The 23,161-nt window shown below is 41.8% G+C and overlaps 2 protein-coding genes and 2 long non-coding RNA genes across 4 annotated transcripts; 2 read left to right on the top strand and 2 right to left on the bottom strand.

Moving 5' to 3' along the window:
- Positions 1–139: 139 nt before the first annotated feature.
- On the bottom strand, positions 140–3,976 carry LSM5 (LSM5 homolog, U6 small nuclear RNA and mRNA degradation associated). The gene is made up of 5 exons (XM_066339250.1): positions 2,761–3,976; positions 2,251–2,346; positions 2,003–2,030; positions 1,319–1,391; positions 140–406 (listed from the first exon to the last, which is right to left on the bottom strand). The coding sequence occupies exons 1-5, from the start codon at positions 2,804–2,806 to the stop codon at positions 374–376; spliced, it is 276 nt and encodes a 91-aa protein (XP_066195347.1). The 5' UTR covers positions 2,807–3,976; the 3' UTR covers positions 140–373.
- Positions 3,977–4,905: 929 nt separating this feature from the next.
- On the top strand, positions 4,906–17,180 carry LOC136374074 (uncharacterized). The gene is made up of 2 exons (XR_010745809.1): positions 4,906–5,095; positions 16,901–17,180. It is a non-coding gene; the product is annotated as an uncharacterized lncRNA (long non-coding RNA).
- Positions 11,953–18,863, bottom strand: TMED7 (transmembrane p24 trafficking protein 7). The gene is made up of 3 exons (XM_066339249.1): positions 18,288–18,863; positions 16,715–16,960; positions 11,953–14,827 (listed from the first exon to the last, which is right to left on the bottom strand). The coding sequence occupies exons 1-3, from the start codon at positions 18,789–18,791 to the stop codon at positions 14,591–14,593; spliced, it is 987 nt and encodes a 328-aa protein (XP_066195346.1). The 5' UTR covers positions 18,792–18,863; the 3' UTR covers positions 11,953–14,590.
- Positions 18,353–23,086, top strand: LOC136374075 (uncharacterized). Its single transcript, XR_010745810.1, has 3 exons — positions 18,353–18,473; positions 20,346–20,525; positions 22,440–23,086. It is a non-coding gene; the product is annotated as an uncharacterized lncRNA (long non-coding RNA).
- The last annotated feature ends 75 nt before the right edge of the window (positions 23,087–23,161 follow it).

Genomic DNA, 23,161 nt, shown 5'->3' with positions numbered 1-23,161 from the left:
AACAAATGCAACAGATGTGGAATAAATGAAGACTGATGGCAACTGAAGCACAACTGTCATTTTCTACTCCATCAAGTAGTTATAAACTATCTAACTTGTGCACTTACATAACAGAATACAGTAACCAACAATAACAAAATAAAAAAAAAAAAGCCTTTTATTAAGAAGAGGTTCATGTGGTTTTACAAGAAAGTAATGATTTCAACTTACAAAGTCAACATTACCACCAGCACCTTTCCTAAAGGGTTGTCTTTTGTAAAATGTCAAGTTTGTAAGCAATGCAAACAAACAATCAATATCCAAACACACTTCTACCCCAAAATCCCTATTTAGATTTTGCATATATGCATAAAGTACATATGATATCATGTCTTCATACTTCAGGTCCTTCTCCTCCAGGAACCAACTATAAAAGAGTAAGACATTTTTGCATTAGCACCATAGAGTTGAGCTTTGCAAACCCATACTCGACAGCTCTTGCTTTACAACAAACATGTTAGGACATGGAGACTTCATGGTAGACTATGAAAGTGGCTTTTAGACTCTCCCAAAAGAGGAAGTCAGTTATTACCAGAGAGGCACAAACCAAAAAGGCAGCAGGGAGTAAATCAGCATAGCATCTCCTAGAGAAGGAAGCAAAGTACTGAAGAACAGAAAAAGAAATACAAAAGGAAAAATGTGAACGAAGAAAAAAAAAAGGATTAACCACTTCTTTTACTGATACCTCCCTCATAATCAGCTGAGCACTTCTAAAGAGAAAAAGCTTCACTGGTTTTGTGATCAAAGTAAGAAAAAGTCTAAAGCATGGACCTCCTAATACGGGAAGATACATCCCCAAAAGAGACATGAGACCAAATGCAGAAATGTATCTGCATCTTGCTGAAAATTCACCAGGTTCTTCTTCAAGAGTAACACACCACCGGTTTAACTATTTCACCCCATGCAAGGAGTCAGAACATATGCTGTCCTTCCAACATGCTAAACAATAACCAAACCAGAAAATGGCTTAGAAATTAGCACAGGATGGCACCTGCTCAGACACAAAATGCAGAGGTGCAAGATAGATAGAACAACACAATGGAGACAATTCCTCATTCATACAGAGCCAACTAGGACCCATAGTTTCCCACTTGAGCCTTCCTCTTCCCACAAAATTAAGAATACACTTGTGTTGAAAGTCTAGGCTTTGTGGCGAGTTATGCAGACAAGCTACTTTAAACTTCCTGATGTAATGGAACTGTCAGGAAAGCTCAGCTTAAAGGAGTTGAATACAATCACCGACTGATTTACAGACACAATGCAGCCTTTGATGACTTACCATAGTTATGTTATTTCCATTGAGCAGAATCTGGTCCAGCTTTGTGATTCTTCTGCCCTCAGGTGTGATCTCACTGAAGGAGCATTAGAAACAGTAAGTAAGAACACAGAACCAAGGAAAATGGCTCCAGTTTTGATCACAGAACCGACAGAAATCTCTATATTAAGATGACCATTGCTGGAACTAACAAATAAATCAGCAATACTGCAGTATGATCTTGATAAATGGAGCACCTAGTACAGAAAGGTAACTAGCATCTAAAAAGGCCTCTTCTTACTCAGTGCATGGAGATGAGTATTTACCCTCTAACGCTTGACAATTTCTTGAATATGACACATGAACAATGTTATGACTGAAAATGTTTAAGATTGCAACATTGTTGAATGTTTGCGTAAGGTCTTAAGGAACTGTAAAAACAAATGAACTACTGGAAAGTTTGCCACACAACCCATGCAACATTCAGACTACAAAGAGGATCCCCACACAAGTATAAACCATGCAATAGCTACTCTATAGCACAGTTGTCCTAAACAGATCACTTTCTATATTTTAAGTCCAAGGTTAAACTTGTCAGCTGCCAAATATTCCAAAAATGTAAAAACATACTGCTAGCAGATCTTGCACAGTATTTTGCCTCAGTGAACCAAACATTAAATAGCAACAAGAAGCATAAAATATACTTACAATTCTGTAACATCTTCCAGCACCATATCTGAAAATCCAGTTTCAAAGCAAATAAAGCACAGATTTTAAAATGAGAATATTTAATGCTATTTTCATTTTATACCAAAAACTGATTTTACCTGGAAGCTGAAAATATCAGAATAATACATATAAAACGTTCTATTCAGTCAACTCAAAACTCTCAAGAGCTATAAATTACTCAGGCCAGAGCATGAAACAGACAGCCTTAAACTTCCACCAAAGGATACTGACAAAGTCATCAAATCCTAGAAGTGTCCCAACAATTTCTTTGTCGCTCTTCATCACGATGTGAATGCGTGAACCGATGCACTTATCCACAAGTTCTGTAGATACACAGTACAACATACGCTCTACAAAGCAACTCTTTCGAGCCTTTCAGGTTTTTCGTGTTTATTTACACGAAGAGAGACACATTTCACACACTCTACACCCTCCATTCTCCCACACCAACCAGACCCCCCCCGACATCCTTACTCCCACCCCCACTCCCACAGCCCACCTTACCCCCGCAGGGCCCAGCACCCGCACACCTATCGCCCACTCCACCCCTTTTTCCCCGGCCAGATCCCAACATCCTCCCGGCCCGCGCGCGGCCCCGCCAGGCGCTCCCGCCTTCCCGCTTCCCGCCAGGCGCCGGCGCAGCTCGGCCCCCGGCGGGGCTCGCAGCCGCCGCTGCCTCCCGGAGAAAGACCCCGGGCCGGGCCCCGAGGGGGGCCCCGGGAGCCCCCCGCGGTTACCGAGCGGCAGGAGCTGGGACGGGTTGGACACCGCGCTGGCAGCCATGTCGGAACCGGAGGGGGCCAATGGCCGCCGCCGCACCCCGAGCGGGGCCGGGCCTGCGGCCGCCCCGCCCCGCAGCGCCTCCCGCTCTCCGGTGGCGGCGCCGGCGGGGCCCGGGCGGCGTGCTGCTCGCGTAGAGGCGAGGCTTGAAGGACGCCCGCCCCTTTGCGCCCTTCCTTGTCGTCGTGCCGGGCTCGGCGGGGCTGCTGGCGGTGTCTGTGAGTCCCCGCGCCAGGGCCGCGGTGTGTGTAGTGTGCACTGTAACGGCTCAGCTCTTACAGCGTTACGGAAGCAGTCGGGTTGGAAAAGATGTCTGAGATCACCGAGGACAACCTGTGAATGAATCCCACCATATCAGCCAAAACATAGCGCTGAGTGCCACATCTAATCTTTCCTTAAACAACTCCGGCGACACTGACTTTACCACGTCCTTGGACAGCTTTTCTATGAAGAAATTCCTTCTGATGTCCAACCTAAACCTCTCCGGCACAGCTTGAGGCTGTTCTCTCGTCCGGTCACTTGTGACCTGAGAGAAAGAGACCAACCCCTGCCTGTCTACTACCTGCATTCGGGCAGTTGTAGAGAGTGGGAAGTCCCCCGAGTTTCCTTTTCTTGGCACGAAACAGCCTCAGCTCCCTCAGCAGCTCCTCTTTGGATTTGAGCTCCAGACCTTTCATCAGCTCTGTTGCCCACCTCTGGACTCACTCCAGTACCTCAATATCCTTCTTGCAGAGAGAGGCCTGTTGCCAGATGATGAATTGTTTGCACGTAGTGGGTTAAAACAATGCTTATTTTTCAAAAAGACATTGACCTATGGAACTGCAGAATGCTTATTTTGTAGCAAGACAAATTGGAAAGCAACCAGCCCAGTTGTGCCAACTTCTACTGGTTCGCTAGGCCGTCAGCTGTGACTTTGGGGTCCCTGATCACCAGGGATCACTAAAGAGACCCCAGGACTGAAAAACATGGAGAGAAGGGAGGGAGCATCTATTAATGACTTCAGAGAAATTATTTCATACCTATGTTTCTTTTAGGAAAACCTATCAATATGTATGTAAGATACAGTATATAAGCTCTAGTTTATACTAGAGCTTTCTCTAAACTCAGCATGAATGAGATTTGGGAGGCGATATCCCCTCATGCATCCTTCTAAATGAAGAATGCTGGCTTCTTAATGCTACATTAGTGTTTAGGAGTTTTTATTTTTACTGATTTTTGGTAATGGGGCCCACAGCTGGACACAGGACTCGAGGTGTGGCCTCACCAGTGCCGAGCACAAGGAGACAATCATGCCTGGTGCTGCTGGCCCCACTGTTTTATGTGCCGATTTGCATTCCCCACGTCTGTCCATTGACTCGCTAACTTCATCCCACCACCATTCCCAGCTGGCTTCATCTTGCCCAGTGGCCACTGAGGGCAGAGACAGCCCTCTGGGCCTTCTGGGCATGGGGAGAGCTGCCTTGGGGCCAGTTAAAACTGGGCAGAGTTGCACATGGGTGTCACTGGCTACCACCCAGCATCACAGGAAGCCCCCATCACTGCTCAGAGAACGAGGTGCTCCCTGAAACTGTGGACACTGGGGTCACTGGCACTCACCCCTTCTCCACCTGCTCCTGTCCCACTGGTCACAGGCACCGGCTGGCATCACAGGAGCTGTGCCAGTGGGAATGGGCCATGAAGGCCCAGACAGCATTCCTGTAGGAGCAGAAGAACATGGGGACATGGGAAGTGGACATGGGGAGTATTCTGCTGGCACTGGGGGAGGTAGAAGGGCAATGGCCAGAGCTTTGCAGAGGGAAAGGAAGGCCCTGACTGCTTCCTTGCCATGAAACTGTCAGTAAGGTACCACTGAATCCCACTGATCCTCCATATCCCTCTATGGGATATCCATATCCCATAAAGCTCTTGAGATGGCCATTTTTCTTTGAAGAATTTGCGACCCTGGAGACTCTCATGTTGCACCAAGCCTGATGCCTTTGTGCCCAGCAGCTGGCTGTCATTTAATTTCCCAAGTAGAGGTATCTGTGTCTACTAACAGAACTTTCAGACAGCATCAAGTTGCTCCTTGCTGTTCTTTATGCTCTTTGCTCCTCCAAGGTGCACTGCAATCATTGCTCTCTTGCCTAGGAAACTCAGAGAGTCTGAGCATAAATTTCAGAGGACTGCTACTGCCCTGCAACTCTCCTGAAGGTGTCTGCATTTCTCTCAGCTGCTGCCATTTGAAGAGCTCTCCAGCTGTGAAAATAAGTACTCTCTCCTCACAAGAAGCGAATTCTTGTCACATAGCCACAGGTAGAAAACTGTCCCTCATGAAGTAATCCCAACTCTAGCAATGCTGATCTTTGGGGAGTCTCTCCCTTCTTGAAAGCCTGAGTGTGCCATCTGGGGAAAACTTTTTTGACTGAACTTCTGTAGTTCTGCTAATTGAGCTAATTTACCTTCTGTTGTCCTATCCCTTCAGCTCTGCACCCTACCTGATGCGAACGGCCACAGCATTTTCCCTGTTTGTGGTTCCCAGTGCTGCTCAGTTATTGTCCTTTACTTCTGCCTGGGTCTGAGAAATATCTGGCTTTGCAGCCTCTACACTGCCTATACTTACCTGTGTTCTCCATCTGCCCAGCCACTCTGCACAAAACTGGCAGACTGACCTGTTCACTGTCCTTCTCTGCTTTCTAGAATCACAATAAAGACTTTATCTTTAGGATACTGACATGGAAACACATTGTCATTCATTTGGGTCCCAAATGCAGGGCAATAATCTCACAGCAGAAGTCTTGCAGCCTAGCCACAGGGCAGGCAAACTACAGCAAGAGCAGCATAGTTTTGAAACACCCAAGCTAACTTCAATGTATACACTTTATTCTGAGGGGAAAGGGCAAGGGAACAAATGTGGGACTCAACATCAGAGCTACATGAAAGCTGTGGAATGCTGTGTTTACTCAGAATGCCTGGTAGGGCACAGGAAGTATTATTAGTTATTGGTCTAGTATATTATTTATTTATTGGTCTAGAAACTGTAAAGATGTGCTCAGAGTACGCAGCTACTCAGCTTCAGGAGTTTGCTGTTATCTGTTTTATTTCAAAGATCTTGTTGCATAAGCCATCTAGCAACAGTTTTTGTCCTTGCAAGTTTCTCAATGTTGGCAGAAAAAATACCAGATCACTTTTTGCATCCATTTGCTGTCCTGCAGTACTAATGTTAGACACCAAAGAATGGGTGTTTCTTTCACACCTGAAAGAAGTTCTTGGAAATGAAGATATGAAGGAAAATACTGACAGCCAGTCACCCAAATCAGCCAAACGGGAAAGTCAACATACTGAAAATAAACTTTCCAAATCAATGATTTTTTTAAAGAGTAGGAATCAGTGAGCAGCCACCTGCTCTGCCTTAAGGTATCCCTGGGGTGCAGCACTGCCCTCAGACAAGTTGTCCAGTGCTGTCTTCTGTCTTTTGGAGGGTTTTAACCTCTACAACTACCGCTCAAGAGCTACACTAGAGCTACACACTGTGCAACAGTTTTGAATCATCATCAATCACCACAGCCTCGAAGATACTCTACATTCCCACAGGCACTGAAAAAGTGCTGGGAAGCAAACTGCTTCACCCCACCCCACCACCCCCCCCCCCCCACCCCGCCCCTTCCCTGGCTTCCATGTGCCTGCATTCCCACTTCCCAGTGATTTAATCCATGATACCAGCCATTGCAGGCCTGGGTGGGCTGAAAGCATAAACAAGAAAAAGACTAAGGGTTATTAGAGTTCACAAAGTGGGTAGGATGGTTGCCATGCCATCCTGGAATCTGAAAGTTGACATGGAGTTCAGTAAGTCTTGCTTCATAGCCTGAGTCAAATATTGCCTTGGAGTTATTTCCACAGGCTCAGTGGGGAACTTGAGACAGAGGATTTGCCTTCTTCAGATCCAAATGATCCCTGTTCTTACCTTGCGATATTCCAAGGAGTTCAGTGGAAGTGGATGGTTCTGTCACAAAATGCACAGATGTCCTGAGGAAGGAGAAGGGCCTCAAGAGGAGAAGACACATCCAGTCGGCTTAAGTGCCAGGCTAGCCACACTCTCCCGGGACTTTTGATATGACTTCAGAACTACTTTTGGTCTGTGCTTATTGGGAATTCAGGCTGTATCAGTATGCACCACAGGTATGACAAAGATGAAGCGGTTTATCATTATCACTATTTGAATATGGTTAAAGCCCATCAGAGCCTTCCCTATCCAAAATTCCAAAGGCAGTGTGAGTGTTAAGTGACAGTTTGTATTCACCAAGCAGGGATCTCCTTATTACAATGCATTTTGATCTGCCAGTAGATGACAGACAGACCAAAATGACAGGCAGAAATATAGTTTCTGCAGTGATTTCAGATTAAATTCTCACAGCAAGACATCCCAAGATTGTAATTTCTGAATACCTTCCAGTGCAGAACCTGGTTCCTATCACCCATGGACTCTTGTTTTCTTTTATGCATTAGTAAAGAAGATGAGTTATCAATGCAGCTATTAGTACTCCCTGCTCTAAATCAGTCATCCTTCTCTGTATGAAGGTTTAGATGTATGACTGTGTCCTGGGTTGTAGTTTAGGATGTATTCTATCACCATCTTCAGTTAATGGCCCATCAATGCCTTTTGCATGACTCTCTCTCTTTAATGGGCCATTAAGGCTCTCTTCCATGACTCATCATCCCATTGTGAGATGCTCCGCCCATGGGGAAGAGCCAAGCATTCTCACCTGGATATAAGCTGGGATTTGGGACAGTAGAAGCAGCCCTCACCCACTGGATTCCCAGAGGACTGGAGCTACCAGACCTTTCTAGAAGATTTCTGTTTCAGGAAGACCACCTCATCTGGACTGTTTCCATCACCCTGATCAGGTTGTATTCTGACTCTGTCACTGTTTTTTCTTTTTGTATTTATTTTATTTTATTTTATTCTATTTTATTTTCCTTTTCTTCTCATTGAATTTTATTCCTGACTTAGAGCCTCTTACTTGGTTTGTTTTCAAACCACAACAGACTGCCAGAAGTTCAATATTTCTATTTCATTTTTGTACTTAATTGGATTCTTTTACCATGCACTAGTGTCAGGATTTATAGTGAGAAAGTTCAGTCTTACAGAGATGAGCTGAAGGTAGGCAGCAATGTTTGTGTCTTGGCATTCATGAAGTATATTGATTTACGCTTGCAGACATGTGCCATTCATCCTATTTCTTTTTTGCTATGCATTAGGTGTACTTCAAAGAAAAATCGCTGCTTCAGTCAATCGCTGCTTTCAGTCAAGTGATCAGAACAAATCCTAGTTAATAGCAGTCCTGCTTCTACTCAAGGTCATGAGAAAATATTATGGAAAGGAAATAGATATCCTGAGCCCAACCCTACCAAGTGATACAGATTCCCAGGACACCCACAATTGTTCTCTGCTGTTGACTGCACTCCGTGCAGGACTCTTGGCTGCCAGCAGCTCAACTCTTAACTTTTGAGGTTTTGGGGTAAAAGTATGAGAAAGTTTTTGGTGTTGAACAAGAGTATTCTTGCAGGAAAGCATAGTAACCTGAAGAAAGAAATGTTTTAAACATCTTGTCATGTGCTGTGTTCCAATGTATTGTAAATCATAACAATCTATAATTGAAATTAAACGGCAATATTTAGACAATACCAAATACTTTATCTAAAAGTAGTATTTTCCAATGCTTTCTGAAGATCTTAATTGCATTTTGAAATTCAAGCAATTTCTTTCTAAGGTGAGACTGGCAAGAGGGTGAAAATTCCATTTGCTGCACAATTCCACCTAATGAAGTGTAACTCCCTAGGGGCTTGACCTAAGGATTTGTGCAAGTCATGAAATATGGACTCACTTTCTGCTCTGTGAATTTTTGGATTATGGTGGCTTTTGTTCCAGAAAAGAGCAAGTATGGAGTCGTAATAAGCAAGGTCTTTAATGTCTTAGGCATGTCTGTGAGTGAAAGGGACATGCAGAATGGGTAGGCAGCTGACTATCTTAAGTCAGTAGATCAGGACAATCACTGACACAGAAATGCAGTCACTGTGAGTTTGTATCAGTGCATTAAAGGCTGGTTTTAGGTGAGGCAGAGTTTTTCACAGGTGACAGCTCCTTCTGGTTGTTACCATTCTCTATTCTTCACATTCACTCCCTGTAGCAGCCACCTATTATTCCAACATCCCCCCTACACACCCTTTGACACGTTTAAGTTTCCCCAGGGTAATTTTCATTGGATTCCTCATTACATGTGTGCCAATATGCATTAGGAGGAGTTGATTTTGGTGTGATTTTCAGCTGCTATTTGCAGATTGCGCTGTAAACCCGTACTGGGGGCAGCAGCCACTAAAGGCTACCAGCATCACTGGGGACAGAGCACCTCTTGTCCATAGGGAGCAAGCTAGATACTCCTTAAACCTCACAAAGCACACAGGCTCCTTTCTCCGCTTTGTCCCATCTGTTCTCTCCCTTTTTTCCATCCTTTTATTACTCCTTAACTCCTTCCCTTTCTTTCCCCTTTTCTGCCTCTCTTAGCCCCCTCATTCTGTTTCTGTTGCGTTACTTTCTCAACATCTAGTGGTATTGTGTTCTCCAACCACCAGAGCAAAAGACAGTACTGTGCCAAAAAAGCCCTTGCCTCATATCAGTGTTAGCCTTCCCAACTCCTCTTTCCTCATATTTGATTTTTTTCCTGGAAGAAAATGCTTTTCTTTGGTTTTTCATATTCTGCATATCAAATATACTTTCTTTTTTTGGTGCTTTATAATGAATATTCAGTTACAGTATAGTCTGAATAAATCTGTTGTCCTTGATGCCAGAAAAATCCCTGTACATTAATTTATGAAAGAATGTCCAAGATATGCATAGAAGTCATCTGTAACAAAAAGATTCTTGCTGAAGTCAGGAATACTCGATCAAGTGGAGGCCTCTGAAATATGCAGTTGGTAATGGACCATGCACTGTCACACGTTTGCAGGAGGTCACTGCATCCTTTTTGGGGAAACACACTAAAAAATGCACTCATTGTTCACCTGAACAATGCAAGCTGTTGAAGGGATGGCATCCTGTTGTATTCTGAGCTGCACAGTGCCTCACAATGAGATTTAGATCCTGAAGAGGAGGAAGTTCTGTTCAATGGCCTCTACTGATATCCAAACACACAATGATCAGCAGTGAAATTAAGGAACCTGGTGTTCTTTCAGGATTCATTTCTGCACTATTCAGATAATTCATTTAAGGACTTTCTACCCTGAAACAGGAGGGTGGCAACAAAACTACAGCATAACCCATGCCACTCCCTTTCCTATTCACCAGCAAAACAGCCTGTAATAAGTGACATAAAACAAGGACACACACAGCAGTCCACTTGCTTAAAAATGTTACGTGCAATAGATACTGACCAGGCCACTCCCATCACTGTGTGCTGGTTCTTGTCAGTAGGTAAGGCAGAAGGTGTGAGTAGTCAAATCAATCTGCTTAGAAGTGTTGCAAAGTAAAACCACCTTATGTTTACATAACATCCTGTCCTGTAGAGTGCAACAGGACATTTTAATACAAATAATGAACCTTTTGAGAGCTGTTATCATCAAGAGTTTTTACTAAGCTATGCTGAGTCACCACTTTTCTTCCCATCTCACAACACTTAAATTAAATCAGTAACACCCTGAGTGTGCAGATAGCATAACCTTGCTTTTCTGGAACTCGATCCTGCATGTCAAGGCGAAGAAAGTGAAAGGCTTTTCATCCATCTCATTTAGGACCTCAGTTACACTCTTGGTTTCATCTCACCCCTGAAGGAGGTGCTTGTGGTATCACTGCTGCACTTTTGCCCTCTTATAGCCTGGCAGTTCAGGAATTGTTTAAATTTTTGGTGGTCCAAAGCACATTTCTACTCCCTCCTTGATAAAAGCCTTCATCATCATCATGATGCATGTCACTTGATCCACTGACTCCTATTTTCACTTTGTCTAATTTTGTTTTTGTTTTTATTTTTGTATGATTATCAGCTTTCAGCAGAAAAGCACTTCAGACCATAACTTAAGTTACTTTAAAATCCTGGGTGCCATTCACCTAAAAAAGCCCCAGACAACTGAAGCACTCCCCCGCAGCCCCCCGGGGCTAGCTCTGTTTCTTGGGAGGCTTTGGGGGAAATGCTACGAGGTGACCAGGGCAAAAGATTCCAAAAGAGGCTCTTACCCCCAGGGTTGATCCAAGATGTTTATTCCATACGGGGAGGCGAAGGCAGGAGGGCCAAGAGGCAAGGGCCCAGGAGGTAGGAGGCAGGGGCCCCAGGAGGTAAGAGAAGGCCCCAGGAGGTAAGAGAAGGCCTCAGGAGGTAAGAGGGGATCCCAGGAAGTAAGAGAGCGAGAAGAGGAAGAGCAGGACCTTATCAAGGCTCCTGCGAAGGGGGATGGCTGGAACTCAGCCAATTAGGTCCAGAAAGGAAGGAAGGGTCAAACTATAGGGTTGCAAGCTCCAGGGGCTCTGGGGAAAAAACCATTCCCCAGAGAAATACAACAGACAACTACTTAGCCATAACAGTAACATATCCCTGAAAGAGAACGTACCCATACTTCTAGACAAAAGCTTTTCTTAATCCAACAACTGCATAGTCTTGAAATTTTCTGATTATAAAATAACTGAGTTAGCAAGAAGAGTAATTCTGGAAAGTAGCCACACAAAACAATGATGTCTACCATACCTGTTCTCTAAACCTAAGCAACACAATTTAAAGTATCTCAAACCACACATTCAGTTACTACTTACTTGAAGTTCGTATCTTGTAATTGGACAACACTAATTGAAGGCATCTTTCCAGCTCCTCCTGTAACTTTGTATCTACAGAATTAATGTGAAAAGATGCAGTAGTTCCCAAATAATTCTTAGCATTTGCAATTAAATACGTTGAATTCAACTCCACCATGAAGAGATTTATGAATATGACTGCCGGCATTACTGACGTACTGAGCAAAGAGCCAGTAACTTTACTACATTGCTAAGCATGGCTGAAGTAATGATCAAGTGTCAAGAGGTAGATTAACTGTAATTTGTTAAAACACAAGCTGACTATTCAAATTAAGATTCAAAGCTATTTTTTAAGAATAATGTTCCCAATCCCATATGCAAACAAAACAATCAGACCACATTCATATATTAATTTTTTTATTTTCCCATACAATATTCACAGGGTCTGCTTTTCGTCTTGTTCAAACTAAATTTTCTCCCCACATGCCCTCAAACTAAAGAATCGACATTTCAGGACACAAAAAGAAGTCTTGTAAACATAAAACATCCAACGCATAGCTGAAACCCAGAGCATTTAGCTATTAAAAACACAGTTATATCCCCTTTAATACAGAGTGTTTTGTGCATCACACCATTAACCAAACTGTTCATAATATTAAAAAGATGCAGCTTTAACCAAAGGTCACAATGCACTTCTTCACTCACTGTGTTAGCGTGTATGTTTTAGTATATCCTATTCAGTAAGTTAAAAACTATATACAGCTATGTTTAAATGTGTGTTTGTGCCATGTTTTTAACAACATAAAATTAAAGGCATTTTTTAAGCAGTTGCTGCATATTATGCAGCAGGATGCCAGAACACTGGTTCAGACACCCAACTTTAATGGAAAAGTCAAGTCCACTAAACCTCTGCTGTGGGAGTAATATTGAATGGAACAGTCCACTTCACACATTCAAACATTATGAAAGAATAAAGAGACATGTATGCAACAGCTGATCATCATCAGTTTTATAGCGCTACATACCAATTTTGCCAGCACACGGAACAACTCAGTGGAAAAAAACCCCAGTATAATTCAAGCCTTAAAACAAATGCCTTTGTTGTGATTAAAGCTATATAACTAATATTCAAACTCCAGAAATAATGAACACTAGGAAAAGTAAGTTTGTTTTCATTTGACATTTGCACCCAAAGTGTACCACTTGCTTCATTATTGTGTGCAATATAGCACAAAAAGTACTAGACATCAATTGCTGAAAGACAAGAAAGCACAGAGGTTCAATCAAGAATGTTGTGTGCAGGCACAGATTTGTGTCGCAAGACCTGGACTTTTGTTTTCTCATATTAGTGGGTCTAACTATTTCTGGGGAACCTGCATCCCAAAATGGGACTGCAGTAGTCAAAATTCAGTAGAAGACAGCAAAGGAGAAATTCAATAGAGGATTTTACATCCTGAATATTACTTAAAGATTTTTAATATCTCAATGACCTTCTAAGTAATCTTTGAGATGTCTAATATTCTCCTTCTGTTTCCAAAAGAGCAGTCATTCAGTTCACAACAAAGTAGGGGCACTTCTATTTTTTTGAACTATGACATGATTTTAAAATCACATCATCTTAGATCAATTCTTCAGACTGTTCAAGTGTCACCTTAACATGCAACTTCACACTTTTGCTAGAAATACTACAGGCAATTAATAAGGGTGTAGCACTCTTTCTCTGCTTGCCAAGAACTTGTATAAGATTGATTTAGCTAAGTAATACATTACAAATTTTCACTTTAGTTTGTGTGCATTTAAGAATTGGTCAGCCTACTTTTTTTTTCCAGTGCCATTTGAAGGAGTTTAGTCTTAACGTGACCAGCTCAGTTCAAGCTAGGGGCATGTACACACATTTACTACTTTCCACAACCAAATGAAACAGAATTTTACAGTACGTAAGCTACTGAACATGAGCAGTGAAAACAATATAACTCTAATAACTCTACAAAAAGATAACCTGAAATATTCAAAACATTTCCTGACCACTAACAAAATAGGGTGGCAATTAGATGCACAAGGCTGTCATGTCGAAGAGGAATATTTACAGCACTTGTGCAATGCAGTATCAATTTTAAATTGCCCTCTTACTAGGAAAACGATTTAGTAAAAGGTTTTCTACATAAATAGCACATAATACAACCTCATCCAGTGCTGGTGCTGTGCTGCTTAACAAACCAAGCTACTTCTGGTCTTAAATGCAAAAAGTAGCAGCAGCATATGTGCACAGGTTCAATGACAAAGTTAGAAGTCTCCCTACTCTACTGCATGTTTTTTACATAAACTTGGAAATTTAGATTTTTTGTGTATGCAGAAGTGGTTTCCTGAGTAGTCTCAGTTTACAATTTCTTCAGTAAAACAAGCATTGCAAAAGAAAAAATGTATTTATTTTAATATAGAAGAATATATGTTTAAGCAGTCATAATGTAGTATAAAATTCAGCAATTTCTGAGGATGAAGAATTTCCAGACTGACAAAGAATGTGCACCACAATGTAGTGCTAAGCTTTCAACAGTTTTACAAATAAGCAAAGGGTACGATTGCATTTTTTCAGAACAGTGCACTACGGTAATCACATTTTCTTTTTTATAATCCAAGATATTCAGCCTGAAAATTAAAATGAAATGAGATTTTCATATATATCATCTCTCATATCAGACACTAGACTGTTGGGTTATTTTCAAGTGTTACACTGCAGATGACTAATTGTACTGGTAAAAATCAAACTTGATTTGGATTAGTATCAGTCGAAATAAAGAGAGACTAGACACTGCCTGATATTTTAATATAGGCATTGAAACACTTAAATTCCAAAGGATCATTAAAAATATTTCAAATTATGTGTCCCTTTCATAACCTTTTGGGTCTGTTTTGTGTTTTTTAAGAGATGAGGAGTATACACATTTGAACGTTGCATAAATTCAGACTGCTGTACCTACAGTAAATTTGAGAACCGCTAATTGTAATGAGTAACACACCCGAAGCACTGCTGCTACTGGTTACGATCCAACGCGCGTTGTCGTGGTTCTTTTATCTGAGAAGAAGCTTTTAAGGAGAAATACCTGCCCGATACTAACAACAAGAAGAATGATTGCTTCCCCTATTGACCAGTAGGCCACCCTTGTGTTTAAATCCTCTGCTCTGCTGCGGCCTTGTGCTTCCCTCAAGCGGAAGTGAGTCTGATAATCGATGACAGACTTCAAAGCTTCATGAATTGAAACGCACGCAGACTCCATCTGGAGAAACAAACAAATACACAACATGGAATTAAGAACCGTTTCAGTGGTTTTGTGCTTTGAAATTTAAAATAAGGAGTCATGTAACTTTGCAAGCTAAGAATTAACTCAGACCAATGTCAGATAGAAATACTGTACATACAGTAAAATGTAACTTAGACTGACGAAACTTTACACACAAAAATGTGACACTGTTAAATACAGATGCAGATAAAACCACAGAACTAATAAAAAGCAATGAGAATTAATGAACAAATTCTAAATTCATACCTGAATTCAAAATGAACATCAGAAATATTTTTAAATGTCAGTGATCCTCCAGCTGTTAATTCCACAGGAAAACAGTTGCTTATAATATTAAGACACAAACAGCATATATTAAATGCTTCTGTTTCACAAATTTGACATTCTTCATTGATTAATTCTCACCCAAGTTGTACAATGTCTATTTTGTTGTCAAGAGACCATTCTTTTAGTCACATACACAAAAAGTGGTGAGAAGGGACAACTGTTATCCTTCAGTGCTCCTGAACACTCAATACCATTCTTATATAAAAATACTTACCAACTTGACCAGTTTCATAATTTTTCATTTTAAATAAAGCATTATTGGTTTTCCAAACCCTAGATAATTTTTTATATAAACTTCTTGCAGTTTCAGTTTATATGCTGTAAATGAAGGTTCTCCTCACGGTGTTTTGATCACTAACGGATTAGTCAATAGATCTTCAAAATACTTATTTCCTACTAACAATTTAGATTTCTTTAATGGCTTAAAATGAGTAGTTCCTGAAGATGAAACAGCAGAAATTATTATATAGGAAATGTTTAGCACCCATATAGGGTTGCTCTCAGTCACTTATATCTGTGTCTAACTGTATTTTTTAGTCAATGACTTTCAAGATATTTGAACCCTGTTTGAACAAGTCTAAGATAATCTTCTTGACAAAATTTAGGATGAGTTTTTCCAAACTAAGTTTTGCTATTGGTAAATTGTAAAAACATCCTGATCTGCACAAGGGATTTAAACACAAGGTCACTCTGGTTTTAGGGATTTACCTTTACTGTTCCCATGAAAAGCTGCCCAAATTTGGTCATGCCACAAGCCTGACCACAACTGTTAAAAGAATCTCCTTACCAAAGAAGCAAGGAAAAGAAATTAAGAGATACAGTATCAAGAACCTGAACACAAAATAAAACACTTCAGGAATTAACGAAATGTTCCAAAGAAAGTTTTAAGGTAGTTAAATTGTGTAGAGGTGCTACAAAACTGTAAAATCCTTAAAATACAACAATGCTCTGACACTTTACAGACTTATAAAGCCCAAATATCTAGAAGCCAGATAAATACACCTGACTTTATTAATTTATTTTGCTGGAATTTCCTTCCCTATTTTAAAAACAGTAGTTACATGAGTCCTCCTCCTAAAAATAGACACTATTGTTTTAAACGTAAATAATTCTGAGAGTTTTTCCAGAGCTTCAGAATTTTTTAAACCCTATTCTACCAATATCTAGTTTGTGAAATCCGCATGTCAAGAAACATAATACTGTGCCTTTAAAAGGACGTTCCCTTAGAAACTTCAAAAAAATCCCACCAACCAAACAGAAAACAATAAAAAAAACTTCAGAAACACCCAAACAACAAAACCCCAAACAACAGCGGCTTTAAGTTTCTGTCCTAATTTCCTCTTAGTCATTCCTTCTCAGCTTTTTTTGTGTTCAACAAATCTTATCTTTACAAAGAAAGCCTATTTGTTGCAATTTAGAGTATTTTAAAAGCTTCAAATAATTTATCTTCAAAAGTGATGTAGATAACTAAAGCAGTGAACTCGAAGAAAAACTGCCTTCACCTAACAAATTTTGTCAAACATAGCAGCATTTTACCTGGGTAAGTGCAGTAACTCTGTTCTCACTAGGAAACAGTGGTGGATCTTCTCCAACCTGGAAATCGAAGTACACAGTTTTGTGTGTGAAAGTAGAGAACTCATTGCTGAAGCAGAACTTGTATGTTCCATTTCTGGACGCAGTAAATGTGAAGCTATCATATTGTTTCTTCATCTCTTTGTACAGTACAATGCCATCTGGATCTTCCAACCGACAGTCAACATCATAATGACCTCCAGTGATCACCTGGAAACAAAAACCAAGAAACTGTCTTTTTTTAAAAATGGACATTTATGTAATTCTTCTAGGAAGTATGGTCGGCAGGTGGAATTGCAAAGCTTTTTGCCTTGACAGGTGTTTTAAAATATAATGCATTCATCTGAGAATCTTCCAAAGCAAGTCTGCAAAATTATTTTCCCCTGAACAACACACAGAAAATAATTAAAAATGCTTTAAGTTCAGCATATGCAATGTCACCCATATTTTCAAACCCTTAGGACAACAATTTTATTTACTTTGTTACTACTAACTATACAACAGCAAAGGCTGCAGTAGATGAAACTCCATGGGACAGCAAAGACATGACTGTAATGAGCCTGACATTTGCTGTACCCTCAAGTCCTCCATGGAATCCATCCAGCTAACATGCAGCACATTTCCTTTCTGTGCTACTGCCTTACTATAGCAGCTGCATTAGGCTGCAGGAACGGTGTTTGACCAGTAGAACAGGAATTTCAATCTGTCGAGTCTTCCTGTCTGCTTCTGTCAACAGAGCAACACTCTGGGGCACCTGCTGCCTCAGTCCTGTGGTTAGACACAGGAATTCTTCCAAAACCCAGCACATCTGCAAAATGCCTGAAACTGAATCAAAACTTCCCAACTGTCCCAAGGGGGTTTTTGAGGCTTTGATTACTGTTGGTCTACCGTGTCTTATTACCTGGATTCTCCAGAAAGACTGATTGGGAGTTTAGGTATTCACAATTTGGTATTTTGATGACTCTTACTATCAGTGACTTAATTTACTGAAGTAACAGACTGAAAGGTTCCAATCCTTCTGATACCCTCAGAAGCACCAAAACAGTGAGGCTGTACCGCATCCTTCTCCTATCACCCTTTTACTGTTTAGTATGTAACACAAATCTGAATTGTGCTCTAAAATACAAACCATTAGCTCTTAAGACGTACTGTGCTCATTCCTGTCGATGCTTCACAAACCATAGGGAAATTACGCCTGCTGCACCTTGTTGGTCAAGTGTGCTTTAGGTGCTCCCTGCGCTGTTCGGGTGGGGCACAACATGGCAAGGACCAGGGTACAAAGACAGTTTTCAGGGCCAATTCTGTGTCCCACTAAGCCCCGCACTGCACGGAAGCCTCCCAGCCGCTCCCGCACAGTTTCCCTCAGCCAAGCTGGAAGCCTCTCACTGGATCCAGCCCCTGCCGCCTTGCCGGGCGCTGCTCCCGAATACTCTCTACAGGAAGGGAGCCGAGTGTGAGTCCCCCCGGCAGTGGCCTGGGCTCGGGGCCGCGGCCCAGCGCGGCGCCACGCCCGGGGCTACTCTTCCCGCCAGGATACCTGGAACTCGAGGGTGCACTTGGTGCCCTGGGCGATCTCCTCGTAGAAGCACTGCTTGGCGTTGTCGGGCAGCTCGAACGTGATCTCGGAGGCCCGCGTCGCGCAGGCCGCCAGCGCCCACAGCAGCAGCAAGGCCGGCAGCGGCCCCCGGGAGCCCCGTGGCGGCATCGCCCGGCGCGGAGAGAGGTGAGGAGGACGCGGAGGGGCTCTGGGCGGCCGGGGCTGCGGGGCTGCGGGGCTGCGGGCGGGACGCGGCGTGGCCCAAGGGACGAGCGGCTGCACCCGGAAGCGCCCGCGCGGCAGCGGCGCCTTCCCGGACCGCTTCCGGGACGTGTGTGCTGCGGGGAAGGGGCGGGGAAGGGGCCTCGCCGTCGCTGTTTCCCCCCGTCGTGGCGCAGCTGGCGGCCGGGTGTCCGCTCGGCCCCGTTGTCCGCAGGTTAAGTTTCTTGAGGGAGCCGCTAGGCCCTGAAGTTGGAAATGGCGGGCTTCTGTGGCCGAGCGCATGCAAAGAGCGACCTCGGTGGCCTCCGAGAAGCACGAACACACAGGGAGGAATCTGGAGAGTTCTGCTGCGCAGATTCTTGAACATTCATTGCAGAGAATTAGTGAGAGATTAATGAATAAACAGAGATACAAAACATCGTTCAAAATGCTCACATTGATTGCAGGAGTGTCTGCTTTCAAGTTCTACTCCATGGGATCGTAGAATGTTGAAAGTTGGAAAGGATCAGTGAGTCCCAGCACGCCTGCTATAGGCAGGGACGCTTCCCACTAGATCAGGTTGTTCAGAGCCCCATCCAGCATGGCCTTGAACACTCCCCACGCAACCTGTTCCAGTGTCTCACCACCCTCGCTATAAAGAATTGTTTCCTTATGTCTAACCTAATTTTCCCCTCTTTCAGCTAGTACCTGTTATTTCTTGTCCTCCTACTACAGATCTTGATGAAGCGTCCTTCTCCAGCTTCTTTGTAGGCCGCTTTCATATACTGCAAGGTTACTATGAGGTCTGCACACAACCTTCCCTTCTCTAGCCTCAACACTCTCAGCCTTTCTCAGTTATTTTTACAAATTCAGAAAAAGAAATCGAAGATATCCTCCATTCTTATTAAGTTCTGTGGCAAATTAGGCAGAGCAGGAAAAGGAAAACTCAGCTCAAACCTCCCAGGCAGGAGCATGAGCTGGTAATGCAGCAGGTCCGTCACCCATTTTGCTGCTCTGGAAGAGGGGTTGAACCTGCGTGAAGTACCTATTGCCAAAAGAGACATTGCACTGCGCAAAGGGGTGCTGCTGCATCATCCTCTCACCTTGAAGAGAGAAGTCCTGTGCTAGCTTGTGAAATGTATGAGTTTCATCCTTGCCACTGCGTAAGAAACCTGGACATCAGTTTGAGGACTGTAGATTTCACAGAGCAGAGATACCCAAAATTCTTAAGTAGAAGGCTCTGATAGATTTGCAGGTGTGGGTTATAGTGACACAGCAGGTGCTCTACCAAGTACCCATCTTGCAGCTAAGGCAGACATTATCCATTTACAATTAATCCTCAGATGTTTGCTGTTTTCATTTAAACACGCTGTTTTATTTTAGATAGCATTTAAGTGTTGGCTGATAGCTGAGATTCCTCAAAAGCAGGTTATATATCTGGGGCATACGATGCAGTTGCAGTCATTTTACTTAAATCAGTGACCACAGACTTGTAGGAATTGTATCAACCAATCACCTTCTCCTTTGTGTGGCAAGAAATTCATTTCAGGAGGACTTCCTCTGTGATTTTTCCCAGCAAATGAAGTGATCATCTACAGCTTACAGTTTCCTAGTTCATTCTTACCAACCATTCTCTTAAAGTTTCACTGAATGGGCCAAATGAAGCTTACCTAAGAAATGGTGATTTGAAACCTATCACCAAATAATCATACAACAACACAGTGGGGGAAAGATACAGAGCAGACAAGAAAGGAGTCTAGTGGCATCTGTAGAATAAGCAAAAACCCAGAAGATGTTCCAATCCCCAAAATAAATCAGCAGAAGCAGATGAGATGTAATGCTTTTTTTTTTGGATAGGGGTCAGAGACTGTAAAACATCAACGGAGTGAAGAAGGCAAGCTGTGTCCAAGAAGCTCTCAAGGCTGGTCCCCTTAACCCTGGTGACTCCTCATTACATCACCACCAGGCAGAGCTGTCAGCACTAACTGCATAGCATCAGCTCCACTGTGTGGTATGCCTGCAGCTCATCTTGTGTGGGTTTGTTAAAGACTGATTGTTTTATATATGTAGCAGTCATGAACTACTTACAAATTTCAATAATTCTTTTGCAGCTTGAAACGGAAATACGTTTTAAGAATATAAGTTCAAGAAATATATTTTAGAGGGAGTCATATGAAGAGGGTTTTTTTCCTACTGGACAATCTGTTTAAGCAGGGTGAGAGTTGGTTTCAGGTGTTTCTCAGAACAGTTCTTGCATGAGAAAAATCTTCATCTTTTTTCCTCAATGTGCTGGTTTTACATTGATTGACATTTGGTGAGCAGAGAGATTCTGTCTATTATGACAGAATATTTGCAAGCAGAAATCTGTATTACAACTTCCGCCATACATGCATGCACAGATACATGACTTTATTAATGATCCTTCTTACCTTACATGCAAAGTCAAAGATTAGAGAAAAAGAACAAAGATTCATTTTATTTTTACATTTGTTTGATTTGTAAGTGTATGTTGCTGCTTTCTGTATGTGGAAAATTAAAATTGGAAAATTAAATAGACATGGGTTTTGTGTGCAGACAGTTAAAATGTGCTCTCCTGAAGACTACTAATGAGCCATAGTTGTACAAGCAGTTCTCATTTCTTCAAAAACATGTGGAAGCCACTGCAGAAGGACCAAAGAAATCTGCAAAATACAGGATATTCAGGTGCTGGTGTTTCTTCTCTGCTTAGTAGATTAATCAAGTTTCTGATCTTTTCTCCTGAAGTAGAGACCTTTTACAGATGGTAGAGGTTGTAGATACGGATGCAATTGCAGACTTATAAGATCCTATGACTGAAATAATGTTTCCTTTTATTTAAATAGTGAGACAGAAAAAAACCCTCTTCTTCACCTTTGCCATCCTTTAATATCTTTCCAGAAATTTATTTGTTTGTAACAATTTTAAAAAATCCACTTTGACATTTTAATTTAATTCTCATTTAAAGCATATGCCACAGTACACTTTATCTTGCTACTCAAACTACCTAAAATGGTAAAGTTTCCCTCTTTTAAGTTATCTCCACTTTAAAAGCATTTTGCTGTGCACTTGCTTTGGCAGATTTTATATAAATAATAGACCTTGATGTCAAGATAATTAATTCCTCTTTACTTCCCAATGTAGTACTTAATTTTGGATAGGCTAAAATTGGTAAAATAAACGAGACAAGCTAAAATACAGATTAATCTTTCTTTTCAGTAGCCCTTGTACTTCAAAAAGCGGCATTGAATAACCCAGCATCTGCAAAAAACACTTGAAGTGCAGTCAAGTATACAAAAACACTTTCATCACACTGTTTCAGTGTGATTTGTGCAAAGTCATGCTGTGGAGGAAAAAGTCACTGGACCTTAAAACTGCTTGAATTTATCGTTTTTTTTCAAGGTTCAGTGCACTTTCTAACCTCTGTTCTCATGTTTCCAAAACTGCAGCAAACAAGAAATGAGCTTGCTTGAGTCTAAAAAGTCAGCACACTACTGTCTGTGCTTGTGTTAGTTGATTACAGAAAAGCCCAAACACATTCAAATAGAATGTACTGAGAAAATAACAAATCAAATAAATGTTTTAGATGAAAGCCAGATTTAGGCAAACTCAAGCATTTACTGTTTTTCCACACGTAGAGCTTCACAGAGGTGCAGGCTGAGAGCTGCTGCAGTGCAAAGTGGTGAAAGAAGAGAGACTGTTTGGAATGATGTGACTCCTTTTTTCATCTGAAATACCCTACATGCACTCTTGCAGAGTCTTGAGTTATTGACAAGAACAATTTGTGAACCTGTATTTGTATAAACACAGTCCTTTGATTTTCAGTGTCTTTTAAAAATACGTTTGTGCATTAGGAGGTTGAATGGATTAGAATTTGTTTCAAAATGTCCTTTCCATGGTGGTTTATTGTTTGTTTTTTTCTTTCTTTCTTTTCAGACAAGGTAGGGAGCTCAACATGATTGCAAATGTCGGAAAAGATTTACTTACAGGCCCAGGGCGAGATCTGTGGAGACATGGACCTGCTGTTCTTTTTGTGACACACAAGAGGGAGCTCTGGGACAACACAATTTACATAGAACCTTGTAATGGTTGGGGTTGGAATGAACGTTTAAAGGTTGTCTAGTCCATTCCCCTGCAATGACCAGGGACATCTTCAATTAAATCAGGTTGCTCAGACTCTCATCCGACCTGGCTTTGAGTGTTCCCGGTGAGGCATTTACCCCTGTCTTGGCAAGCTGTGCCAGTGTTTGACCACCCACGTGCTAAAAATTTTCTTCCTTAAATACAGTCTAAATCTACCCTCTTTTGGTTTAAAATCCTTACCCTTTTTGTTCCCGCTTCTCAGTTTTTATTCAAAGTATATTCAGTACCTAAGCTTTTCTTCCTTTCAAACTAATTCTTTCAATTCAATGATAAATGGTTATCAGAAAGCTAAAAATATTAAAGTAAATATTGTCAATCTTGGGCAAACATAATGTAGGCATAGCTCAACAGAATGCAACATCTAAAGCCTACACCTTGTTCAGGCTCACTATTGAGGAGTGAAAGCCACATAGTCTTTTAAGTACCAGGACCTAAAGATATCTCCAGCAATGAGGCTTACAAGCATTGATCTTGTGAGCAGGGAGGGAGCTGCAAAATCTGCACCATAGAAAATC

Source organism: Sylvia atricapilla, chromosome Z, assembly GCF_009819655.1.
Source record: "Sylvia atricapilla isolate bSylAtr1 chromosome Z, bSylAtr1.pri, whole genome shotgun sequence".
NCBI classification, from domain to species: domain Eukaryota; kingdom Metazoa; phylum Chordata; class Aves; order Passeriformes; family Sylviidae; genus Sylvia; species Sylvia atricapilla.
This window is presented reverse-complemented; position numbering and strand designations above follow the sequence as displayed.

What these genes read in the sequence shown, in the direction of transcription:
- TMED7 (XM_066339249.1), bottom strand. Translation starts at nt 18,791, where the DNA reads ATGCGCTCGGCCACAGAAGCCCGCCATTTCCAACTTCAGGGCCTAGCG. An exon ending in AGTGCACCCTCGAGTTCCAG is followed by an intron (nt 16,961 to 18,287) that starts GTATCCTGGCGG and finishes TTTTGTTTCCAG; the next exon opens with GTGATCACTGGAGGTCATTA. An exon ending in GAGTTACTGCACTTACCCAG is followed by an intron (nt 14,828 to 16,714) that starts GTAAAATGCTGC and finishes TTGTTTCTCCAG; the next exon opens with ATGGAGTCTGCGTGCGTTTC.
- LSM5 (XM_066339250.1), bottom strand. Translation starts at nt 2,806, where the DNA reads ATGGCTGCCAGCGCGGTGTCCAACCCGTCCCAGCTCCTGCCGCTCG. An exon ending in GTCCCAGCTCCTGCCGCTCG is followed by an intron (nt 2,347 to 2,760) that starts GTAACCGCGGGG and finishes GTGTATCTACAG; the next exon opens with AACTTGTGGATAAGTGCATC. An exon ending in CTGGAAGATGTTACAGAATT is followed by an intron (nt 1,392 to 2,002) that starts GTAAGTATATTT and finishes ATGCTCCTTCAG; the next exon opens with TGAGATCACACCTGAGGGCA.